The 26070-nt window shown below is 38.2% G+C and overlaps 1 protein-coding gene across 6 annotated transcripts in view; it reads left to right on the top strand.

Moving 5' to 3' along the window:
- The window catches only part of LOC115420620 (voltage-dependent calcium channel subunit alpha-2/delta-1), a 69497-nt gene extending 51861 nt beyond the window's left edge, over window positions 1–17636 (top strand). For 2 of the 6 annotated variants that reach the window (XM_030135997.1, XM_030135995.1), the window contains 21 exons: window positions 1168–1229; window positions 1618–1694; window positions 2597–2608; window positions 3995–4003; window positions 4331–4391; window positions 4486–4577; window positions 5765–5846; window positions 6406–6468; window positions 7061–7164; window positions 7696–7785; window positions 7926–7993; window positions 8103–8141; window positions 9240–9311; window positions 11202–11354; window positions 11601–11653; window positions 11998–12053; window positions 12206–12335; window positions 13055–13167; window positions 14034–14116; window positions 14420–14499; window positions 17485–17636. In XM_030135997.1, the coding sequence (XP_029991857.1) occupies window positions 1168–1229; window positions 1618–1694; window positions 2597–2608; window positions 3995–4003; window positions 4331–4391; window positions 4486–4577; window positions 5765–5846; window positions 6406–6468; window positions 7061–7164; window positions 7696–7785; window positions 7926–7993; window positions 8103–8141; window positions 9240–9311; window positions 11202–11354; window positions 11601–11653; window positions 11998–12053; window positions 12206–12335; window positions 13055–13167; window positions 14034–14116; window positions 14420–14499; window positions 17485–17521 (1536 nt within the window). In that variant the 3' untranslated portion in view covers window positions 17522–17636. Of the gene's footprint in view, window positions 1–1167; window positions 1230–1617; window positions 1695–2596; window positions 2609–3994; window positions 4004–4330; window positions 4392–4485; window positions 4578–5764; window positions 5847–6405; window positions 6469–7060; window positions 7165–7695; window positions 7786–7925; window positions 7994–8102; window positions 8142–9239; window positions 9312–11201; window positions 11355–11600; window positions 11654–11997; window positions 12054–12205; window positions 12336–13054; window positions 13168–14033; window positions 14117–14419; window positions 14500–17484 lie in introns of those variants that run through there. The other 4 variants (XM_030135996.1, XM_030135998.1, XM_030135999.1 and 1 more) reach the window with 4 other exon arrangements.
- Window positions 17637–26070: the final 8434 nt, after the last annotated feature.

Genomic DNA, 26070 nt, shown 5'->3' with positions numbered 1-26070 from the left:
ATCAATGACAGTGGATGGAGACACTTATTTTATGTCCAGTTAATGATCTATTTGACTGAAAAAGTCACTTTTTCAGTTTTCTCTGTTCTGCTCAAGTTTCATCTGAGCTTTTATGAACATCTATGTTGTGATCAGTAAATTAAATATTGGAAAATACCTGATTTTCACTGGAAAAATGCAAAACACAAAGGATTATTTCACAATAAATGGTGACAAATCACTCAAGAAATATTAAATATAGAAATAAAAATCATTTAGGACCTACCATAAAAATAGCACTGGGTCTTTATGGGTTAAGAGCAGCTTTTATTACACAGTACTGATATTGCATAGTGTTTGAGCTGCAAATAGTCTCTATAAATCAGTTTTCATCTAGGGGGTGGGAGATTATAAATTAAACTTCAGCCCACTCTTTTTCGAATGTTGGACTTCCTTTTGTATAATCCTTTTGTTATTTGGTTTTAATGCTAATTCAAAATAAACAAACAAACAAACAAACAAACAAACATTTTCTTGTATTTAACCCTTTCATGCATGAATTATGAGAACCTTCATTGAGATTTTTTTTCTTGAGTGATTGTATTCCTCTTTAGGCATTAAAAAATACAATGCAATTAAATTTTTTCTATGAAGCTAATTTTCATGGAGTCACAAGAATGTCCACTAAGCTGGACAGCATGTTAATTTTTGAAGTAAAGAAACGTGTATTTACTGATATACTGTGTGAAAACTATGAAATAAAAACATTTTAATACGGCTAATCTTATGTTTTCTCTCATTTTAACATACTCTAATAGCAGTCATTACTCCCTTAATGGAGATAATATGCAAAAAAAAAAAAAAAAAATGTTGTTAATTACAGTCTAATAACAATAACAAGGAACTGATTTACACTCAAACATGGTAGATGAGGTTTATCAAGAACAGCAAAGTTACAGTAATGTTATCAATTGCAGTGTATGGGATGATGCAAAAGCGTCCAATGGGTTCGCTGATATGAAATTAAAACAACAAAATCCATGAATTTACAAGAGAACAGCTGTAGAATAGCTCTCTACTGTAGTGACCACTATGCATGAAAGAGTTAAAATGGATACTGAGAATCTCTTGGGTGTTATCTCTGTTAAAACCTCATCTTTTTTAACATCTGTCTATCATCTTTTGCAGAGATACATAGATAGAGGAGTTCGGACATACACATTTGCACCAGTTAATGGAACTGACTACAGGTGAGACACACCAACTAATACACTCCTTTAGAAGTAGTTCCACTTTTCCACTTAACATTCCCTCACTGACTCCCTCCAGTTGATGGATAGTATTACTCAGGCCAACAGGGGTCACTCTAGTTTCTAACATCAAACTCTACTAAGTTGAAGCAAAACACACTATATTTGCATTTGCATTTTACTGAATATATAGCAAATTATTTTTAATTTCAGGGTTTATCTGAGTAGAATTTCATTTTTGTTTCAGGGTATTTTAGAATAATAAAAAATATCAACAAACACTACATGCTTTAAATTAATCAGCACAATATTAATAATTTCTATTTGATTACCCACATTGGCCTTGCATAAATATATATGATCAATTTTTAATGCGTTTCCTCTCCAGCCTGGCCCTCGTGCTGCCCAAATACAGTGAACATTTCATTCAAGCTAAACTTGGGGATGACATGAAACAGGCGATGTGTGAGTATGAACTTCACACACTCATGCTAACTCCCATGCTTACAGTACTTTTCTTCCGAGTATCCCCACTTGCTTTGTATTAGTTGCTCTTCACTCAAACCAAAACCACTCCTTTGTATTTGCCTCTCAGATCAGCGGATCCCCAGTGTGCGTTTCTTTTGTAGTGTAACCCACTGGTCAGTCGCTCTTCACTCCCACACACATCCACATACCCCCCCCCACACACACACACACACACACACACTCTTCTCTCAGACCCAGCCCAAGCTCTCTGGCTCTTTTGATCTTGTTGACATTCTGCTCTTCTCTTCTTCTTTACTCCCCTCTTCTGGCCCTCTGTCTTGCTTAGAAAAAGACCAAACCTCGCCTACTCTCCCCGCTCATTATCGCCTCTCCTAACAAACGTTTGTTTTTCTTCTGCACTGCACCTTTTTTCACCATGTTTCACTGGCCCAATTTTATCTCCCAATTCAGCCTGCCTCTCTTTAGGACAATGATTTCTATCCTAATATATTTCATGGGTGTAATAGGCTAACCAAAGCAGACAGGCTTATTTTCTCTGTCTGTTTCTGTGTTTTTCTGTATCTAATCTAATCAGTAAACCTGTCCTCACCTCTCTCTCTTATAGCTCTTAATATGTCTCGCTACTCCCTTCTGTTCTTTCTTTGGCGTGCATTTTTTCTCTATTTGCATTCCCAAGGCTTTCTGACTGTATGATGCACTCTGCTTGCTGTTCCTTACTGCTCTGACTATAGATAATAGCCGCTTATAAATCACAAGGACAAAACTTATCAGTATACACACACGTGCTTTATTTACTCCTTTCTCAATTCTTGTCCAATTTCCTTGACTCTGATATGAGGTTTTCTCTCCTGTCTTGCTTCTACACTGGAATTTTACAGCTTCTTCTTGGGGCAAGTACTCTTCTGTTTTCCCTGTTTTCCTATTTACCATGTGATGCACTTTACTGCATATGCACAATTGTTCCCTAAATGCTTGCATGGTTACGTTTCATACAGAACGTAGTGTATGTAAGTGATGGATGGATGGACACGGAGAATGAATGCTTAATGATGATTTTATAGATGCATGGGTGGATGGCAGCTTTGAACAGGGGATATAATTAGTAGAAAACCAATGAATTCAGCACATACCCATCTGGCTTTGGCTGACTTTTTATAACTTTGATGTGACGCCACTAAGCATAAACGGCTAATGGTGCAGTTATTCCAACAGATGAGATTTTGACTGAGTGTTTCGTCCTCTGTATCACTCCCTCTCTGCCATAACGAGTCTGTCACAGCGCCATAAAGGCTGTCGGAACGTTTACAGGCCTGTTAAAGAAAGTAACACACCATGCCTTGCTGCCACAGACCACTCCGATAGGGAGTTTGGGACTCTAAAGTTCTCCGTTCAGCCATCTAGAGTTTCACGCTGGAGACAGACCACCAATACCTTGATTCATCTTACCACTTTCCTGCAGTAGATTGCTCCTGCAGCCACATGTCCTCCTGCTACAATACAGAAGGACTGACCAAGGGAGTGATGGATGAACATAGATTTTTTTTTGCACCATTAGTAGGAATGCTGTTTGTGTTGAAGAAATGACCTAATACAAAACTTGAGGAGCTGGTGACAGAGAAACAAAAAGCAAAAAAAAAAAAAAAAAAAAACGAAGAGAAAGAGTGTATGGTGTGAAAAGCAGTTGGCCATCGAGACACCCTGCCCAGTCTATAGAGACGGAGGGACAATGAATCTGCCTGTTACGTTTTATGTGAAGGACATTGTTTCATCCTGCACCAGATTTCCATGACCCCAGGAAACTCAGCGCTCAGTAATTGTTTTCGCAGACTGCACCACACGACTCAATATATTTTAAAGGCAATGTCCAAACTGTCTTGATTTTAAGAGACCAGTGAATGATGGCCAATGATGCCTGTCATGTCATTTATGAGATAAGAATTACCAGACAGTATATTAAATGAATTCCAGAGTCAAGGCAGACAAGGCATAGAATTGGAAGAAATTTGCTTTTTATCATTATGCTTACACGTCCATGTGGCTCCCCCTCACAGTCCTTTTTCAAGCTTTCATTTCTCAGTATTTATCTTTTGTACTGTATGTAATATTCTGTCATTACTGTGACTTTTTATTACCTACTGTGGGGAATATTTACAATTTTCATAATATTTTACAAGGTATGACATCATTTGTCAGATGATGAATGGATTTTTATCAGCCTTCTTCTTTCTTTCATACTTTGTCTTCTTTTTATCCGTTTCTGTCTGGGGTCACAACAGGTCAAGAAGGCAAGTATTTATCTGTCAGTTATTCTCTTACGTGTTTTCATTGCCCTTCCAGCCACACTCTGTACCTTAATCCATCACCTCATATCTCTCTAGTTTGTTGTGTGTGTGTGTGTGTGTGTATGTGTGTGTGGTTTCTTAGCTCGACATATCTTATTATATTCATGTGCAATATGGTCATACATGTGTTAAAAGTACAATATTTGGATTCACGCCGTCTTCTCATAGTGCAAATTCTTCTGTATTTACATCACTTTCATCACCTAAAGCTTTTGTGTAATATCTGTGATAAACTCTGAGCTTATAGCAGGTGTTGTTTGTTTTATAAAGCCATGGAAACCATACAGCTGGAGAGGTTTGATGAGTTTGGTTACACCTACATCGCTCCAAGGTGAGTGACCCCCGATGCTACTGTACAACCCACGCTCACTGTATAGGAACAACCATGGGGTTGAGATTGAAAATGATCAATACTGTTTCTTCAGGGATTACTGCAAAGAATTGAAGTTGTCAGACAACAACACCCAGTTTCTCCTCGACTTCAACCAGTACATTGATAGGAACACTCCAGATGCATGTGAGTCATGCATCTCTTCCACTGTTTTTCAATTGACTCATACAGTAGTTGTGATGTCAGTTTGCTGCATGGTTTGCGCTCCTATCAGTATTATAATTCTACTGACTCACTTAATGTCACCTAATCAATATACAGAATGCACTGCAGCAGTATGTGGGCAGAAACAAAAGCAGGGGTTTGTGTATATGTGTATATGTGTATATGTACATGCACGGTATGGTTTGTTGTTAGTCATTGTGGAATTTTTCACTCTACTTTCACAGTGGTCAGCATCCGAAGGTCAGAGCATGACTTTAGATATTAGATTAGCATGGTCTAAGCAGGGTGACATCAGCCTCATCGACTGAATTTCCTAGAAGGCCGATGCTGTCATGCTACTCAGTGACTCATGATGTTTGATTTGTCATCATCTAATGGATCTCACCCGTGGTATGGCTTACCAACACCATCCAGCTAATGGATCTATGTAGCTTTGATCCATTTAAACCAAGGTCAAGGTACATACCTGGGCTTTGACAGCCCTGGTCTTGCTGCAATATATTTTTACTGGGTCTTGAGTTTACAAAAAGTTATGGTCATGATTACAAACCTCCAGGGAAGTTCTAAAACTCCGGATACTTTGAAACCTACTTTTTGAAATGTACTCTTCTTGTCAGTATGATTCGAGCTCAGCGTCTTGGCATCGCATCTCCTATAGGTACAACAGCCAATACCTCACAATGCACTTCCTGCTATCTGACTGTCTAATGTTCACTCAGAGAGGACCTACAAAAACATGTCTCCCTGCTGGATGGTTTCCTGACAAATGCCATGAGATCATTTTTTCCCCTTCATTTATCCAGGCAATAGATTTGGCTCAACATACCTGCTGTTTTTCATGCCCTGACTTTTACCTTTATACAATTAATCACTTTGATCCAGTATTCTGTACTGTAACCCAGGGAACAGATCCAGTGAACTGGTGCTGGATTAATGCCTTGCACAGCGGCACTTCAGCAATAACTCATAAGCCAGCCAGATATATTATTTATTTTGTTTTTCTTGCTCTAATTTCACCGCAAGCTACTGGGATTAAAACTGCCAACGTTCAAGTTATAATGCTATGATAGTAACGTAGAGCAGGCTGTCATTGTGTTTTCCCTGTTAATGTAATGTTTTGAATGTGTAGAATGAATTTTGCTTTTTAGGTAATGTGTCCCTTGTGAGTCGTCTGATCCTAGACGCTGGTCTAACAGCTGAACTGGTAAAAGTTTGGAGTGAACAGACAGCGTGAGTGCTTTTTAGTATTAGTACCATGTAATATTTACCTTAAATGTTATACAAAAAGGAGTTTGTTTTTTTTATTCATATGAAAATCTGTTACATCTGTATGCTGTTGCTGTGGAGTACCAAAGCTCATGTTTATTTCATGCACAATTTAGTAACTTATTGAAGTCTTTTCCTTTTTAGTCTGGATGATTTGATTGTGTGTAACCACTGAAACATGATGAAAGCAATGTACAAAATGTGTATCACACCCAGCCATACTGAACTTTGCCAACATATGCTGTATTTTGGAAAATAGAATAATTACAACACTGTGTTTCCTTTCATGGTGTGCCCACTTGTCTAAAATAATCGAACACATCATTACATGCACTGCACAGTATCTGTTTAACATTAGGGCATAAAGAGACAAGTAACTCTAGAAATAAAACAATTTGTAGCTCTGTAGCTTGATCATACAGACAGGCAATATTGTGCTTGAAAATATGTATTTTTTCCTTTATTGTTATGTTATATTTTCTTCATGGTTTGATTTGATTTGATTTGTTTTTCACGTTCTCAGGGATGGCGTTGTGGCCAGGTTTGTTGCCACAGATGGAGGAATCACAAGAGTCTATCCAAGAAGGTACTGTCTCTCTATTTCTTCTCAGTTTCACTTTTAGCGACAGCTCTGGCGTTGTTAAACAGCACAGCAAACTTTGCCCAGCTATCTGGTGGTGTAAATGTGTGAGATGAAAATGGATACAGATTGTAATACTCTTAGGCTGAGTGATTTTGGCTGCTGTACTCACCTGCTCCGCTGGGTTATTCTCCAGAACATGGAAGATTAGACTCTTTGAGCTGAACTCCCAGAGCTTGCCAGGCCAGCACAAGACATGGGTCAAATCCACAGATGCAGCAGCCAAATACAGTTCATTCTCTTCAGTTTCCTTGCTGTTACGGTACTTTTATCTGGGATACATTAGGGGATTCCATTTGGTCAGAATGCAACATTAGAGCCTATGATAAATGTATATTCCCCCTGACTATTAAACATAAAATACAATCGATTATTGCTTTTATTGGATCACAACCCTGTCATATATTAAATTTTGGGTGAGAATATTTGGCGATGGATTAATATTTGAAAAAATCAGACATATTAAACACATTTTCCCATTTGTTTATGCCTTTAATGTGCCATTTATTATATTATGTGACTGTATTCATGTTTTCAGTGCTGGGGAAGAGTGGACTGAGAATCCCGAGACATATGAATCCAGCTTCTACAAGAGGACCCTGGACAATGAAATTTATATTTTCACTGCTCCATCTTTCAACTGTAAGTTTGTGGAGAGGTTGAGCATGTGAATGTATACGCACATTTTTGTGCATGAGCATCTTCCGTGTGGTCTGGCGCTGGGCCTATCCAGCTCTCTGCGTTTGGACGTCATCCCAATCCTACTGGCAAAGATCACACTCTGAGGACTCTGATATCACTCTCTTTATCCTTCTCCTTTTCCTGCTGTGTCTTTCAGCACTGACCCCCCCCCCCCCCCCCCTCCCCGTATACTTCCTGTTATCTCCACTGATCTGTCTAACAGACATCAGGAAAGGCGACGTCCAGTGTAATGTGCCTGTGCTTACACTTGACTGGATTAACACATGTACTGGCTTCACACTCCCCTCTACTCAGATAAATTACAACCTGCTAAAAATGATTGGAATTTCCCCATAATGACTCATGATTGTTCCTATTTAAACTGTGATTTACACTCAAAAATGTTCTCTCCCTTCTACAGTTATCCATGATTTCAGTGAAACTGCTATGATTACTCTTTCGTCTCCCTTGTGTATTTTTTTTCAATTGCAGCAGAGAGTAGGGAGCCCATTACTGAATCAGGTATCCTAGTGAGTAAAGCAGTGGATCTCACTATTGACGAAGTCACACTTAAACCAGCAGGTCAGTCTTTCTAACACTGCAACAATAGATTTTTTTTTTTTTTTTTTTTTTTTTTTTTTTTTAGTGTGGCAAAGCTGGCAAAAAATCCAATTCATGTCATTAAAGCTGAACATTTGTCTGTGTTGTGGTTCATTCTGTAGTTGTGGGAGTGAAACTCAATGTCAGTTTCTGGATGAACACTTTCATGAATGCTACACTAAAACTGAATGTAAGTTCTTTATGTAATTACCACTATGTTGTACACATTACATTTTTCATGCTTTAATTAATTATTTACAGTAAAGAACCTTTCATTTTGTCTGTTTTTTTTCCTTTAGTGCAAGGATGAAATCTGTGGTTGTCTACGGAATGATAAGGTACAGTCCAATATTATAAGTACATATCAATTCCACCCATGTTTAGCAGGGATTTAACTTAACTGTGGGGACTTTGTCTCACACCCCAGCTGTGTTATCAGCATTAGGACTATATTAAACCTTTCATGCATGAATTATGAGAACCTTAGTTAATATTTTTTATTGAGTGATTTTATTCCTCTTTAGCCATGAAAAAAACAATCCAATTTAAAATTTTTTATGAACCTATCTTACATGGAGTTACAAAAATGCCCACTCAGATGGACATCGTGCATTTAATTTTTTAAGCAAAGAAACATTTATTTAAAACCCATCATTAGAAAGTGATATACTGTGTGAAAACTATGAAATAAAAACATTTAATGCCACTAATCAGATGTTTTCTCACATTTAACATACTCTACTACTAGTTATTACTCACTTGTGACTATATTAACCCTTTCATGCATGAATTATGAGAAGCTTAGTCTTTTTTTTTTTTCTTGAGTGATTTTATTCCTCTTTAGGAATGAAAAAAACAATGCAAATGAATTTTTTTATGAGCCTATTTTTCATGGAGTTACAAAAATGTCCACTCAGCTGGACACCATGCAGCAAAGAAACATGTATTTAAAACCCATCATCAGAAAGTGATATACTGTGTGAAAACTATGAAATAAAAACATTTTAATGCCACTAATCAGATGCTTTCTCACATTTTGATGTACTCTAATACTAGTTATTACTCACTTAATGGAGATAATTTGCAAAAAAAAAAACAAAAAAACTTTTTGTTCAAGAAAACTGTTAATTACAGTTTAATAACAATTAGCAATTGATTTACACTAAAACATGTTACTGCAGATCAGGTTTATCAAGAACAGCAAAGTTACAGTAATGGTATGGACTGCAGTGTTTGGAATGGTGCTTAAGTGTCCACTGTGTTGGCTGATATGCAACTAAAACAACAAAACCCATGAATATACAAGAGAACAGCTGCAGAATCGCTGTCCGCTGTAGTGACTGCTATGCAATGAAAGGGGTAAATGCTGCCACTGATTTTTGGAGCTTCACACTTTTTCTATAATTGCCTGAAATGTGTATCTTTTCAAACTGCAGCAAGTAGACTGTGTGATCCTGGATGATGGAGGGTTTCTTCTCATGTCGAATCAAGATGAATATATTACACTGGTAAGTTTTGATAAACTCTTGTCTTTACCTTGTCATAACTGTGTATGTCTTCACTTATGTAGGACCCTTACCTCTGGCTATTTTTTTCAAATGGTCAGTTTACGATCACATAATGGAACATCTGCAGCCATATGGTCAGAAAAGTTTCATATTTCCTAACCTTGCTATGTAGTAAGTATCTAAGTATCTTACCTGTGTTGGGGGATTTCATCAATCACATAAGGAGGTCAGATCAAGGGCTCATGACTCAGCTAAGATATGAGAAGTGGATGCTAGCTGTGTGAAAGCACCCGTAGGACAGCAGCACATCCACGTCTGCAGTAAAGTAAAGCACAAGCCACTGGAGGAGGATCAAAGGGAAGGTACTGGTGGGTTTTAGTCAGTCATGGGAGCTGTAGTGAAGTGAATCCCCCCGTGTATGTGAGAAGTCAGCTCAGATGGGCTAACTCCACTCTTACAGGCCTCTGTATGTCAGTAGTAGGATATACAGAGTAGTTGGAAACATTTTATGTCAGTCAAGACAGGACATCTGCTGTTTTTGATCTGTTATATGTCACGATCTCTGAGATAGTTTATGGACTTTCAGCATTGAATGAGGACATCCTATTCATTTTTTACATTTTGTGATCGATGGAGTGTCCTTTGGGACTCTCTTTGTGCTGAAAAAAGAAAAGTCTGTCAGCTGTACAAGAGAGTTTATAGTTAGAAACCCTTTATCAAAACCTTGAAAGCTGTGCCACTCTTCTTTGCATAACACATTATTAAACATTTTTCATGTGCTATATATGTTCATCCAGTTAAAATTACACAGCCAAGGGAACAAAACACCCCACTGCTCATCCAGCACATCTTCACCTATCACATAATTATTGTAACTGTACTTTTCCCACATGTTCCCCCTTTGACTAAACAAGTGGTTTCCAACCTTTTTTGGCTCGTGACCCCATTTTAACATCATCTGGTGACCCCAGACATTCAAAACAGAGACTTTTTTAATGCTAAAATTAATTTGGTTTTGATCGTGAAATAGTTTGTTATACTATGTTGCAAATAAATGTTAATTTTAGATGACATTTAAGTTTTTTAATTTTGATTTTCCTTGGTCAGGATATGTATAGCCAGTCAAGCTTGTATTTAGAAGGCTGCAAATTAATACTGAAAAAACAATAACTCAAATTATGAACTAGAAAAGCACTTGGAGAGCACAGACCTCCGCCAAGGTAGATCAGTGCCCCCCCACCCACCCCCCACCACCACCATGTTTGTTTGTCTGTCTGTCTGTCTTTCTGTGTGTCCGTGTGCAAGATAACTCAAAAAGTTATGGACAGATTTGGATGAAAATTTCAGGAAATGTTGGTATCAACATTTCCTGAAATTTTCATCCAAATCCATCCATAACTTCTTGAGTTATCTTGCACATGGACAGACAAACCAACGCCAGAAAAAACATAACCTCGTTGGTGGAGGTAATTATGAAAGAGCTGCAGCATCTTAAACTGACCACAATGAACATTTGAAAGATAAACAGTACCACAGTGCTTCAGTTTCATCTTCAGAGTTTGTCATGTCTTTTATGTATTGGGATTGTCTCTCTCAACTCACCATATATTTTTTATTAGTAAATTGTTTTTTTTTTTTTTTTTTTTAATCAATTACTTGAAATTTCAGGCGACCCCATTTGAATTCCAGGTGACCCCATGTGGGGTCCCAACCCCAAGGTTGAAAAACACTGGACTAGACCCTAGGATCGTGAAGGAAACTTTATCTGTTCCTGGAAGAACAGATTACATGAACTCTATGATTCTTGGTTTGGAAAAGAAGATTTTTTTTTCTGCCATGCATCCACTGACTACTGTTTCTATTTGTGTTTGTGTGTGTGAACTCGTCTAGATAGGTCAGTTCTTTGGTGAAGTGGATCCTGTGCTGATGATCAACCTGGTCAACACTTCCCTGTACTCCTTCAATAAGACATATGACTACCAGTCTGTCTGTGACCCAGAGAAAGACAGCAAGGCTGCAGCAGGACCACGCTCTGTCTATGTGGTAGGTTACTCACTCACAAGCTGTCTCTAAGATAATTGTAGTTTACACACATATGCATCTACAGCAACTCCCTCTATATTTTGCTGCTAGACATAGAAACTGATGAGATACTCTGAATGAAATACTGTAATTAAACTGTATGTCTCCAAACTGTTGTGCATTCTAATTGTTTTTAACATCATTATCATTCATAAAATTCAGATTCTTCCACTCAAATGTTTTTTTTCTTTTCCTGTCCTTCTCCAGCCTACCATTGCAGACTTGCTGAGCATTGGCTGGTGGGCCTCCAGCGCAGCCTGGTGAGAGCGTGTTAATGTTTGTTATATGCTTTGTTTGTTTTCTGTATTTTTGGTGCTTCTGTTTGTACTTTAAGGTAGGTGTTTTGTATGTGAGAAGGCTTGCATAGTATCAGGGGATGAAGATGACTGGGTCGGTGTAGGACAAGGGCAGTTACACAACATTACTGTATCACTATTTGTCCAACAGGAATATCACCAGCTTTCATAATAGATGACATTTACATCACCAGTGATTCTAACCTGGGATGGATGTGCAGCTGTTATTAAACACCGATTAGTTGTTCAAGATGGTGCGCTGAGTCATGCATGTGACTCAACTTGTTTTTTTTTCATTGTTTGTCAAGGTCAATACTGCAGCAGCTCCTCTTCAGTCTCACATTTCCCAACATTCTAGAAGCAGGTAAGCAACTAAAACAGAATGTGAAATCTGACCTTCATTTTTACTTAAATAGCTAAAACCATATTTATCTGCCTGTCGCTTTTAATTTGTATAATTTCCCCCCAGCATATTGTCACACGTTTTCTATATTTATCCTTTTTGCTTTTTCCCAGTGGAGTCAGGAGATGAAGACATACCAGATGCCATGTTCAAAGAGAGTTGTATCACAGAGCAGACTCAGTACTTCTTTGACAATGATGAAAGATCCTACTCAGGTGTCCTGGACTGTGGAAACTGTTCCAGGTACATGTTGTTTAAATGTGTGGTATGTTTGTTGTGTTGCGTTTATGTGCTCCTATATCAGTGTGAATGTCCATTTACACTTTAAATGGGTTGTGTCATTAAAGATTTTCCACCGCTTATCTTCTTCCATGGACATCCTTCTGTTTAATAGTCTGTGGGGATCGACCCAGAATAGTGTTAGTTTCCTGGCCTCTTTCTGTTTTCCAGCCTGATTTCAGGCAGCTGTTTTCTGATGAGTTTTGATCAGACACAGATTACCTTGATCTGTCAGTGACCGGAATTGCGAAGGGAAGCAGAATAGCTCTTTTATCTGTTTTTCTTCCTTCAGTGTCTGGCTACACTTCAAACTCACTAATATACACATTCACACACCACTGCACATTTACTTTGCTCTAACCTCCTTTTTGTATCAATTTGAGCTGTCTGAGGGGGTTAAAATATGGCTGTAATTACTGAATGTTATGAGTCCCATGTGTCTGCTGCTTTACTCCCCAATGTTAATAAATGTAGACACAGAAACTTTCATGACCACCATAAAGAGCAAATCCCAAAATGAGGAAAAACTCTGAATTGTTGATGTAATATAGACAGTAATGCAGTATATCGGATAGAATAGCCTGTTTGCATCATGTAAACTGAAGCTACATACAGGTGTATATAGTGAATACCCTCTGAAGACGCATGTGTTTATGTGTTTTGCATGTGATTGTGTTTTCCAGGATGTATCGAGCTGAGAAGCTGCCAAATACCAATCTAGTGTTCCTGATTACTGATGCCAAGGCAACATGCTTGTCATGTGACCCCAGGCCACTACGACAAGCAGAACAACCCTGTATCCTTTCACTTTACTCGTAAAAATCAAACACTTCCCTTTGGCTCTCCAACCCTCCATCCATCACCCATATGACAGCAGAGCTTTAACCTTTAAATACAAGGACACACACCTAAGGAACTTGCAGTAGGTCCCTCCAAAATGTTCACAGGTGAACAGTAAACTAGATCCGCAGCATATGAAAGCTTGTCTTACATTACGCCCGGATTAGATTTCTTTGTTTAAATTCATCTGGGCTGCGTGCTGCCATCAGGTTGAATTAAGGTTGAGAGCGGGTGTGTTTGTGCGCACATACTGTATGTGTGTGCGTGTGCTGAGTATATCTGTTTGACAGATGTGTCTTTGAATGTAGTTTCCTGCTGGTCAAACAGTAAAAGTGTCATCATCGGAGGTTACCATGTGTTTGCAACAAGGGGGTCCCACTGCTAATAAGGGCATCCCATACACACGTGCGATATAACCATACCGTCCTGTAACTCCTCTTGACATGACTTAATGGTGACGATTACTCTAAATCTTTTCACTTGAATGTAGTTTTAAGGTTACAGGGGACAGTGGAGAGATAGTCTGCGCTCGCTCGCTCTATAATGCTAATGTGAAGTAGTGTGTATGATTATTTCTAGGAAAGTCCTGAATAGATCTTTCATTTGAATATCTCTTAAATGTTAACATAAGATTGGCTCATATCTGAAATCATCATAAATCAGATTTTTTTCTGTGGCCAAGGGTGATGAGTTTTGATGATGAATTTCATAAGGCGTCTTGGCAGGAAAGTTACACGTTAGCACATCATTTAATTAATTCTTTTAAAAGTTGTAGAAGTGCTTTGGTAGGAATAAATTGTATTTTCCTGAGCGTCTGTTCAGCTGAAGGTCCAGATCCATGTGAGCTGGCGCAGAACCCCAGATACCGCAAAGGGCCGGACGTGTGTTTTGACAACAATGAAAATGTAAGCCACAACCACACATGTGCCTTTGGAAACAGGTCTATTAGTGATGCTTCACAGTTGGCTTCTGTCAATTTCAGCCTGGTTTTCATCAGTATTACACTCTCTGTAGAGATTTAAAGCACTGTTGGCTGCTTGCTCTTCCATTCGAATCCATACTTGACTTATTCTTTTTATTTACTGTAGCGTTTTTGCGTCATCAATTTTGCATGCAATATCACTTCTTTGTTTATGTTTCTCTCCTTTTTCATTTTTCATCTGTCGTTCTCCTTTGATGATTGTGCGTTCCAATGGCTGCTGTTCAAGGATGAACCCTTGTGTCCAATCAGCAAAGGTTTTGCATTAAGCTCACCATCACTCTTCTTGTTTCTGGTGCTGACTTCAGGGTTAGTGTCCACATTCAGCTTCACTACTGACTCTCCTGTCCCAGTCACCCTGATTTATAATGTTCCTAAGTCATTTTAACCCATAAAGACCCAGTGCTACTTTTGCGGCAGTTCCCTAATGAATTTTCCTCTCTACTTAACCTTTCTTAACCCTATAACGCCAAACGTGTCATATTTGATACATGAGTTCTGAAGCCCTCTACGTGATCAGTGTGATATTTTTTTTCTTGAAAAACCGTATGTATACAATTAGATACATGCAATGAACAGGAGGAATTCATTCACCAGAGGCCTTTCCAGTGACACTACATGATTGTCATTAATGAGGAAGGAGGCCGAACTTTGCCAATTTTGTTCAAAAATAATATTATTTGAGCACTGAGACCTGATGTATCAAATATGATACAAAATTGAAACTCATACATAGAAATTGATATTTGAATACATTTTTTTTTGGTTGTTCATAAGGACCAATAAAGGCTCCAGTTTTAAAGAAGTGGGTTTTTCTGTCAGTGATTTAATGGTTTAGGCTTTGCAGGGTTTAGTGATTTATCACCATTTGTTATAATATTATCCTCTGTATTTTTCATTTCTTCAATAAAAATCAGGTATTTTCCCATATTTAATTTATTGATCATGTAGATGTTCATAGAAGCTCAGATTAAAGTTCATTGCCAAAATATCAGAAACAGAGAAAAACAAAGAAAATGAGAATTTTATTGACTTTGTATTGCAAATATATCATTAACTGAACATAAAACAAGTGTCTCCATCCACTGTCACTGATCCAACTCCATGGGTTTTACTGGTGAATCAATGTTGCAGAAGATGACAGTGTTTCCATGGTAACTACAGAGCCTCTGAATGTCCAAATGGGTCATATCTGATGACGATGATGAGATGACAAACTGTATTTTACACCAATTATTTACATGGATTGTTAGAATAAATGGATCCGAAGTTATTAAACACTGTATATTGGTAGATGATTTTGGTTGCCAGTGGTTCATTCATTCATTACCTCCGCCAAGAGGTATTGTGATCACTTTGCTTTGTGAGTTTGCTTGGTTGCGTTTGTTTGTTTGTTTGTTAGCAACTTTACGGGAAAACTATTACAACAATTTTTACCAAATTTTACCCACAGATAGGCCTAGGCCCTGGGACAAACCCATTAAATTTTGGACCAAGTAGGCCAAAGTTCAAGGTCACAGCAAGGTCACAAAATCTCAAATTTTCCTATCTCTCATCATTGAGCAATTTTCAAAAATTCATAAAAAATTAAAAATGACTCCGATTATCCTCCAATTTGATACGCCCATAGCTTATAACAATATCTTGTATCTGGCACAAAATTGTCTACATCCACTGTGGAATGTGGACTCTGTGGACATTTACATGTAACATTGAAAATCCCATTCATGACACATTTTTCATTATAACTCAACAAATATTGATTGGAATTTAATATAATTAGACATACACATGACTGGTACCAAGCTTCAACTTTTTCTGCTGTATGGAACAACCTTGAAACAGTTTAATTCAAAAAGAAATAGTCGATCCACACATGCACACCATTCAGGGTGCTTGGCGGAGGTTTGCGTTCTCTGAACACTTGTTCTTTTATGTATTTGTTTATTTCGAGCATTTACAGAATACATGCAAGTTCAAAAATTCCAAAATCATTCATTTACACTTGAAAAGGTGGTTGTTTGGGTCTTTATGGGTTAATGTATATGTATGCGGCATTGTGTAAAGTACTATCACTGAGTATGAACTGGATTATTAGTCATAGTGATCCATCAGGGTGGCACTAGCACACCATTTTAGTTTGAATTGGAAATGATCCTGAACATTATCTATGTAACAGATTGTAACAAAAGCTAGGAATGTATTTCTTTGTTGCATGCTCATCTGCCCAGTAGACCGCTACATCTTTTTGTGATCTCGTTTTTGTTTTTGTTTGGCATCATTTTTTTTCCACCAAACAGATGGAGAGCAGCTTGAATCTTGGCAGTTTAAAGTTTTAAAGCAACTTTACTGACTTTGGTATCTAGCAGCACAAAATAATGTAAAAATATGCAGGTATCAGCAATTGTTATAACCACCAGTGCCACATTTTTGGTAGTTCAGAAATATGGAAGCTCATTTGGACATCAGGCTGTTTGTAGGGTTTTGAAATTGCAATGGGAAAAAAAGTGAGTTATGTGGATTCCATGGAAAAGATCTGATAGTAGCTTACGTATTGTTTCATTTGAACTGAATTAGTAAAACAAATGAAAAAGGTGGATAAATCATATGTGAGAACATTGTATCACCACCCAACTTTGAACAGTTTATAGGATGTCTAAATATTTGGAAAAATCTATTTACCACATTTTTGTGAACACAGCCTTTCATTGTGTTGCAAAGGCGTAGATCATACACCTAAAGGGTAACTAATTCATGTGCACGCGTGCTTCTATTGTGAAGAGGGTGTGCTAGGAAGCAAAGGGAAAGGAATGAATGGCTGAGGAAGTAGATTGACAGAGTTAAAGTAGGTTGTATCCCTTTGCCTCTTTCCATCTGCCCCCTTACTTTTGGCTCAGCCCCTCATAGGAAGGCAGTTTGTGTCCAGGCCAGTCCATTTTGTCACTGGAGTAAACAGAGGAAGCTTCACATGGCTTTCCTGCCCTTTGAACGCAGAGGAGTCCCACCTTCTTCTCCTGGGCTGTTGGCATGCACGGACATCCTGAATACTCCCATCAAATACAAAACACACACACACACACTGGCACATGTACATACACACGGGCATGAAGGAAGCTAAATGAAGGTCCGGTGCAATGGGGTATTTGACGTGAAGATATAATTAAGTATGAACGACCTCAATGCCCTTCCATTAGTGTTTGTTGTAGCCGTGGTAATGATTAAAGCAGCTGCATTTCAGAATATTATTAACTTAATGTTGATTTAATTTATGATGACTATTTTTTTTTCCCACAGGAAGACGATTCTGATTGTGGAGGAGGGACTTGCCTAAGCCCACGTCTTTTGCCAATGCTTGGGCTCCAACTGCTGCTGCTATGGCTCATCACATCTTCACAGCGCTCATGACCCTTACACATATGCGCACACACAAACACACACACAAACACTTACACTCTGATCATCATCTCATTTCACAAGAGGCCAGAAGACTCTTCAGTTCTGCCGTCCAGGATGTATGCAGAATATCTGCAACAAGACATTTTTTTCTAACTCCAGTATCAGCATTTCCATTTTCCAATGCCAAAGGGTGCTCATTCATTTCCTCCTCATTATATTCAAAAATAGAGACACATTTACTGTGCTCAGCTGCACTCATTCCCATGATACATATTCCTTAATATTCTAATATGGTGCAAGAGTAAGAGCTAACCAAACCCTTTAATTCTGCCTCATTTGTTTCTCTAATTTATTTAGTGGAAGGTGAAGAGTTGTCCCACTATGCCAACTGAATATCATTCAAAGACTGTATGTTCACTGACAGCGTTGATTTGTGTAGTTGTCAATATTGTTTGTTGCTTATTATATTTACTGCGTATGAATCATTATGCTGTAATGATTGTTTATTTCAGCAACCAGTGCAACTATGGATAATATCCCTTTTGTTTGAGTGTTTTTAATGTATTGTACCTATCTACTTATCTGTTTTTGTTTTGTTTTTTTTAAACTCAAATTCAATTAGCATTTCGTGACTAACTAGGTGGTGTATTGTAGCAGCATGTGCTCAGTACAGAGCTAAAGACAACACTGATACTCTGACACCAAAGCTCCGCACAGTACCAAGGACCACAAGTAAACACAATCCTACAACAGAGAATCCACAGGCTAGATTATTTTAAGAGACTTCTCTGAGGTGGGAGGACATCAGTATTAGAGTTGAGGTGTTAGCTAGATAGGTGCCGTTGATACCTCACATAGACTAAAGCAGGGGTCTCAAACATGCGGCCCGGGGGCCAAATGCGGCCAACCAAAGGTTCAAATGCAGCCCGTGGGATGAATTTGCAAAGTGCAAAAATTCCACAGTCAAAGCTGTTGAATTTTAATTTAGAGTTCCGCTTTATTCAGTTATTTTATTTCAGGTTCAACATACAGACCAATATGATCTACAGTAAAATAATAGCATAAAAACCTACAAAAAAAATGACTCCATATTTTCTTTGCAGTGTGATGTGAAAAAAATATTACATGATGCCTATAAATAATGACAACTTGAAATTTTTTGTCTTTGTTTTCGTGCAAAAAATAAGATTAAATTATGAAGATATTTACATTTACAAACGATCCTGTACCAATAAAATGTGAATAACCTCAACAAATATGAACAACTGAAAATGTCTAAAGAAAATGAAGCCTAGTTTTAACAATTTACTAGGTGTTTAGTGTTTTTGTAGATCCGATCCATAATGCACACGAATAAATGATAAGTTGAGGCATAATATTGTTAAAATTGCACTTATTTTTCTTAAGAAATTTCAGTTTTTTCAGGTTATTCATGTTTTTTTTGCACTAAAACATAAACTAAAATTTGGAGTTGTCATTATTTATACTTTATTATGCTATTATTTTACTAGTCCGGCCCACTTGAGATCAAATCGGGCTCAATGTGGCCCCTGAAAGAAAATGAGTTTGAGACCCCTGGACTAAAGTGAAGGATCAGGTCGGAGAGCGCCCATATGAATAAAATGCTATTAGGATATTCCAATTTTAGATATGTTTGTACTTGGTCTGACAGCTTTGGTTGTCATTAATTTGATGCATCAAATTCCCAGTGCCTACATAGTAGCTCCAACAGTCTGTTATTTGAATGAAGCATTGAATGCATCAGAGATGTATTGTTAACATGTATGCTTCTATGCTAATGCTTGCTGCAGTATAGAAGAGAGGGGAGTCTTTGCAGTAATATGTTGTGAAATGGGCCCAATCTGCTGCAGTTCCTCTTAATTTATGGGGCCCAAACAACTGTAGAATCAACCAGTGATTTTGATCATTGGAGAGGAATATAATTTCCCTTCATGGTCAAAAACAAACCGAAACCAGACTTGAGCGTGTGTACCAACTCCTCTCTTTATTAGTCCTGTTTCTGTTCCCTTTCTGGATCACCAGACTCAGGAGCCAAGATGACTTGTGAATGAGATCAGCACATCAAAATGACTGTTTCTTTGTTTTCCTCTCCTCGCTGTTCTCTTCCTTATGCTTGTTTCCTCTTTGTGTTGCTCTATAAGTGCTGTGAAGCAGACGCTGAGAGCTCAGTGTCGAAACGCTGCAATGTCATGGGATGAGCTTGTTCTGTGTTTGGGCGCCGTTTACGCCCGTGGTCAGCATCAGGGTCTGCTGGAGAGAATTTCAAGACGACACAAACCAATGGTAATTTTTGCATAGCCTTACTTCATCATTAAGACCACATGTAATGCATGACACCTTATAGTTTTAGTTTCCATGTCTTTACTTATTCATCACCGAGTTCTCTCCATCTTGCCTTCGTGGTGACCTACTGGTGTTGAGTGTTCAGGTTATGCCTGTCTATCAAAGTCGCGTGTTGACTTGTGTTTTACTCCGGGGGTCCCGTGTCTATGTGCAGGCATGTGCGTGTCCCTCCGATATCTGATTGTGCTTTAATACTGTACATGAAATATTCTTTTGTGGAACTTGACTAGCCTGAATAAATTTTGTATACCTTTGTACACTAATACTATTTACTGTATAAAAGAGAAAATGAAAGAACAGAAAAATGTTTATAATATGGTGTTGATTATTGTGCAAATCTAATATATTCACAATAAAAGTGTTGTATTGTTATGACCTGGGGTGTTTCTTTTTATTCAGTCATATTCGAAGAGTTGATTCAGCTCCGGTGGAAGTAAACCAAACATGTTCTTCTTGCACTAAAAGGCCGCTGTTAAAAAAAAAAAAAAAGGAGGGGTATCTTCATCTCTATTTCACCGTCTGTATCCTTAACACCTTGTAGGAAGCTAGGAGAGTGGGGCTTTGTTACTTTGTGCCAGATAACTTCGATTTTGTCTTCTCACTTCCACACTCACAAAGAAAACATGGGGTGAGAGGGCAGATACAAGCATACAGCGGCATGTAAGATATGATGACATGATGACACAACATGGCAGAGTGTGTCTCAGGGAGTTTAGACTGGTGTTTCACCCTGGTGTTTCTAATTTCGTAATACCGCTGGGAACATTATTAGCTTTACCATGTCCTCCTGGAGCAGCAGTGGAAAGCCAGATGCTAACACCAGAAGTACAAAGATGATGAATACATGCACACTTTACTTGATGGTATATGTGTTTATCTGATGGTAATCTAAGAATCAATATGGCAACAGTTTAGAGTGGAGAAACTTAAATGTTTGTTTTTGTTGCAGATGTGTCAAACTGGGAGGTCTACGTATATGCGCTGTAGTGATAATCTAGATGGGAGGTTGTAACAGGATACTCTTGTAAATGGGGACAAGGTCATACCCTTAAACATGCCTAGCTTAAGAAGTTACAGACGCTGAAAAGAATCAGGGACAAGCTCTACATGTCTTTTCAATTTGGAATTTAGAATACTTCATAACTCGAAACATGCACAAATGCAGCGTGTAATGTGGAAATTAATCTTTTTATTTCACAATCTACATCTTAATTTTCTACTTTTAGACTTCAAGCCTTTTAACTCTGACATTTTACTGACAGTGCTGACATATGCAGCCACAGTTATTGTGCCAGTCACAGCTTAAATGAGTCAACACAGCACACACATGCATCAACTTCCCCTTCGTCTCTGTTCTGTGTTCTTATTTTTTTTCCACATTCAAGTAGAAATGGAGACTTTCTTGGACTGTGCGCTAAACAAAGTCTTGCAAACAAAAAGAGAATGTCAAGTATTTTTAACATATTAAAACCATTTGTTCAGACGGGGAAATATGAATTGTGTTTATTTTTCTCCAGATTTGCCTTTCTTACATAATGCAAGACAGCACAGCTCTAAGTGCACATACAAACTGACAGTTATGTGAATGCTTATTAAGAATATTTTGTTCACATTTGTTTTTCCATGTAAAAGACTGACTGGATAAATCAGTTATTACATTGTGTTTGTCTGACTGGAAAACTCATTTTGTACGTTCAGTCCAGATGTTAATGCAGTTGTTTAGGTTTTACTGAGATCCCAAACAGAGCAATGACTCACACAATACTGGCTTTTTATGTGAGGGAGCTGTGTAGCCCCCCTTAACACAAAGCTTTTTGTTGATTTGTTTTAAATCCCATTTTAAAAGACCACCTCTTTAACTCAGCTTTCACCTGTTTGTATAGTTAAGTATGAGCCCATGTAGTGTTAGGTTCCCTAAAAAGAACATTTCACCCAATCTGAAGCTTTCAAAGCTCGATCTGCATGACTCACTGCTGAATAAGTTCAAGTCTGAGAGTGGCTTTTTGGGTTTGTTCCACTAATTGCAGGAAGTGACACATGAGATCAATGCTGCGTCAACAACATGGCCCATGACTGGATCAGCATGCCATTAGTAAACCCTCCTAAAGTTCATTAACATTATTTTGATAGTAATATAACATCCCGTCGTGAAGACTTTGCAGCTATTTTTGGATCTGTATTGCAACTCAATGACACTCCCATCAGCATTAAGTTTAGTTCCAGTACTCTGCAGCCTCTAGGTCATGACACCCCAGGGGCAATCAACCAAAGTCTGAATAAACTTCCCTGAATCTGGTAACTATAATGTGGTTTACTTTAGCTGTAACATTTTAATTGGCACCATTTGTTTTTTACCCTTAATGAAAATGTGTATACTTCCTGTGAGAAGACACAGAGAGGTCACAGTTTTTCCATCACCACACATCGCGTCAGTGCAGGGTCAAAGGTTCTGTATTATAGAAGTGACATCCTGTAAATCTAAATCCAAAGCACAGTATGTTAAGTACATGCCGACAGACTGAATGCCTGGGTCACCCACTGTGTGTTTTTCTTGACTTGGATAAAGCATAATTTTCAGATTAATCTTTATGTTTCCTAACAATTATGGCACACCAAAAGTGTTTGCTGCCACAAAAGGAAAATTCAGATAGCATCAAATAAGTTGTTAATCACAGAAAAAGCTACAAAATTGGCTCAAGTATTGTGCTGCGACTGCTTTTGGCATGTGTTCTTTCAAACCCCCATCCAATCTGTCAACCACATAGGCCAAAGCAAACCTTTAAATATATCTGCAAAATAGTGAGAGGGAGAAAGATGGTGTTAGACAAAATGAAGGTTGGAAAGAACAGCAAACACACGCTTGGCATGGATTATCGGGAAATGCCACAGGCTTTTCCAAACCCATAAACATGACCACACACTTGTCTATTCTCACTCCTTGGTTTTTCTCCCTCCGTCTCATTTTCACTCAGTTTCTAAGCGTACTGTGCGTGCATCCGAGAGAGTGCAGTCAGTGTGATTGGCAGGCGTAACGCTGGAAAACTCTGTCCAGGTGAGTATTCTCAATGGGACACATTCCATTCCAAGCCAGATTGGGCTTGATTTGTGGATTTTCTCTGCGTTTAAAGTGGGGCCTAACATGCATTCACTGGTAACATGAGGTGTTAGATTTGTGGGGGGCAAGACCATTCAGGCTGTATGTCATTCTCTTTATTACCTCCCGATATCTCTCTATTCTTTACTAAAGAGCACTCCGGATTTTTCTTGAAAACAATTAACCCATAAATACCCAAACAGCCACTAATGACCAAAACTATCTGCTGATGTCAAATGTTTAATAACTTCTGAACCACTAAACCTATCAATATGTCAAAAACATTGGCGTAAAATGCAGTTGGTCAGATATCCAGAGGCTCCGTAGTGAATGTGGATAAACTGTCATCGTCTACAACATTGATTCACCAGTATGTAGTTTGATAAATGACAGTGGATGAAGACACTTGTTTTTACATTCAGTTGTTGATATATTTGCTTAAAAGTTAATTTTTCTTCAGTTTTCTCTTTTTTTATATATATAATAACCCTCACCTTTATTCTCAGCTTTTATGAACACCTACATTATCAGAAAATTAAATACAAGAAAATCCCTGACTTTCTCTAAAAAACACAAAATACAGAGGATAATGTAATAATATTATACATGGTGATGAATCACTTAAAGGTTAAACAGAGAGAACAATTCATTTGGGAAGTGACATAAAAGCAGCACCGGGTCTTTATAGGTTATGGTTGTATTTATATGGATTATTGTATAAATGGGTTGCTATAGATGCAAGAAAAAATATTAAAGCTACAGAATTTGAAGACACATACAGGCTAAATGTAAATAGAGATGAGCTGATTTTATTTCATGCTGTTAGAGTAGCTTTTGTGTCGAGACATGACACAAGTCGAGTTACACCCAGCTCGAATCTGACAGAATCGGATCAATCATTGCTAATTCCTGTTGTCAGTCATATATTTAGCCCCCCTACCTGTCTGAAAACACCTGTGAATGGCCAAAACTGCACGGTCAGGGGGAGGGTTTCCCAGCACCTGGAAACTTGAGCAAGAGGTAGATGCAGCGGTATTATGTCCTGTCAGACCATTTGATTTACAATACGCTGAAAGGTAATTATGGAATTTTCACCTAATGATCCTTAAAATCTATCAAACACAGCAGCGTTTATTCTATAATGTGTACTCTACAAGGTCCCTTTAATAGAAGATTAGTTTATTCATTTATCATCCAATAATACCTTACAGACATGGCCATTCTATTTTCTAAAAAGGTTTGTAACAAACTCCCATTAACCCATAAAGACCCAAACATCCACCAGAGACCAAATTATCTACTGATCTAAACTGTTCATCCATTAGTCCTATCAATCCATGTAAATAATTGGTGTAAAATACAGTTTGTCATCTTTTCATGGTCATCAGATATGACCCATTTGGACGTTCAGAGGCTCCGTAGTGAACGTGGAAACACCATCATCTTCTACAACATTGATTCACCAGTAAAACCCATGGAGTTGGATCAATGACAGTGGTTGGAGACACTTGGTTTATGTTCACTTAAAGGTGCTGGAGACTTTCATGACCAATTTTTCATCAAATCTGTAAAGCCTCAGTCATATCCTAAGTATCATGAATCTCTAAGTCTTTCTGTGATTACTCACCTGAATCTCTTGCATTATGGAGAACAATTTCTTAGTGCCATCCACCATAAAAAGTCCATGTGTTTACAAACGAGCCGGGAGGTCACTCGGGCATCTTCGGAATTTTGTCGCGACGTGCATTGTGGGAAGCGAAGGCTCGTGGAGCCACCTGACAGCGGCAGCTGGAACAGACACGATCAGAAACGGCAGGAACTCCCTTCCTTCTATGCATATTCCTCCAGCCGTTTCCGCATTTCCGCATGTTTGTTTCATCCATATAATACCATATGGTTGCACTGCCACTGCCAGTGCGCAAACCTCTGTTTCCCACAATGCACGTTGCGACAAAATTCCGAAGATGCCCGAGTGACCTCACGGGTCGGTTTGTAAACACACGGTTTGTTTATAGTGGATGGCATGCCGAAATTGTTCACCGTAATGCAAGAGATTCAGGTGAGTAATGACAGAAAGACTTACAGATTTGTGATACTTAGGCTATGACTGAGGTTAGACAGATCTGATGAAAAATTGGTCACGAATTTCTCCAGCACCTTTAATGATAGATTTTGCTGAAAGTCATGTTTTCTCCAGTTTTCTCTGTTTTTATATAATAACCCTCAACTTTAATCTGAGCTTTGATGAACATCTACATGATCAGTGAATTAAATATAAGAAAATTGATTATTTTCACTGAAAAAATGCAAAATGCAGAGGATAGTATTATAATAAAATGGTGATAAATCATTTAGGAAAGGTTAAAAAGAGAGAAAAATTAATTTGGGAAGTGACACAAAAGTCCCACTGGGTCTTTGTGGGTTAATATAATTCATATTTACTGCAAGAATAGCTTATTAGAAAAGACACTGAGTTGTTGTAATGTTGTAAACTTTGTCACTTTACGATGTACCATCAAGTCTGCACTTATGATTATGATTTCATTAAAATCCTGAATCTTGCCAAAGTGTATTTATCTGCTTGACAACTGTGTTGCTAATAGCCTTTAACTGATTTATAAGAGCATTAACAAACAGATGCTTATAAATATGTCTTATAAAAAAAAAAAAAAAGAGTAATGTCCTGGGTAGAGAGAGATCAAAAGAGAGGGAGATGGAGTGAATAACATGGTTGTGGTCCCAGGCAGTTGCGTACTGCTGTTAGGGTAAGAGGGGTGGAGTGGTAAAACTCAAACAGCTGTCTCCAAAACCCCACAGAAGATTTACTTTACTCTGCGTATTTGTCTATGTAAATGCTTCAGATTACCTGTGTGTGTCTGGTGAAACACTCAGGTGGGCCCTGAAGACCCAGGCTGCTTACAGTTGGCCTGCCCTACGTTATGTTCATCATCAACACTTTAATTACACATATAAGTTCTGACACAGACACATGTGGGATGAAATGTACCTGCTGCCCCAGAGCTGCT

This window comes from Sphaeramia orbicularis, chromosome 6 (assembly GCF_902148855.1).
Source record: "Sphaeramia orbicularis chromosome 6, fSphaOr1.1, whole genome shotgun sequence".
Taxonomy (NCBI): domain Eukaryota; kingdom Metazoa; phylum Chordata; class Actinopteri; order Kurtiformes; family Apogonidae; genus Sphaeramia; species Sphaeramia orbicularis.
The sequence above is the reverse complement of the archived record's forward strand: the minus strand, read 5'-3'. Positions and strand labels throughout refer to the sequence as shown.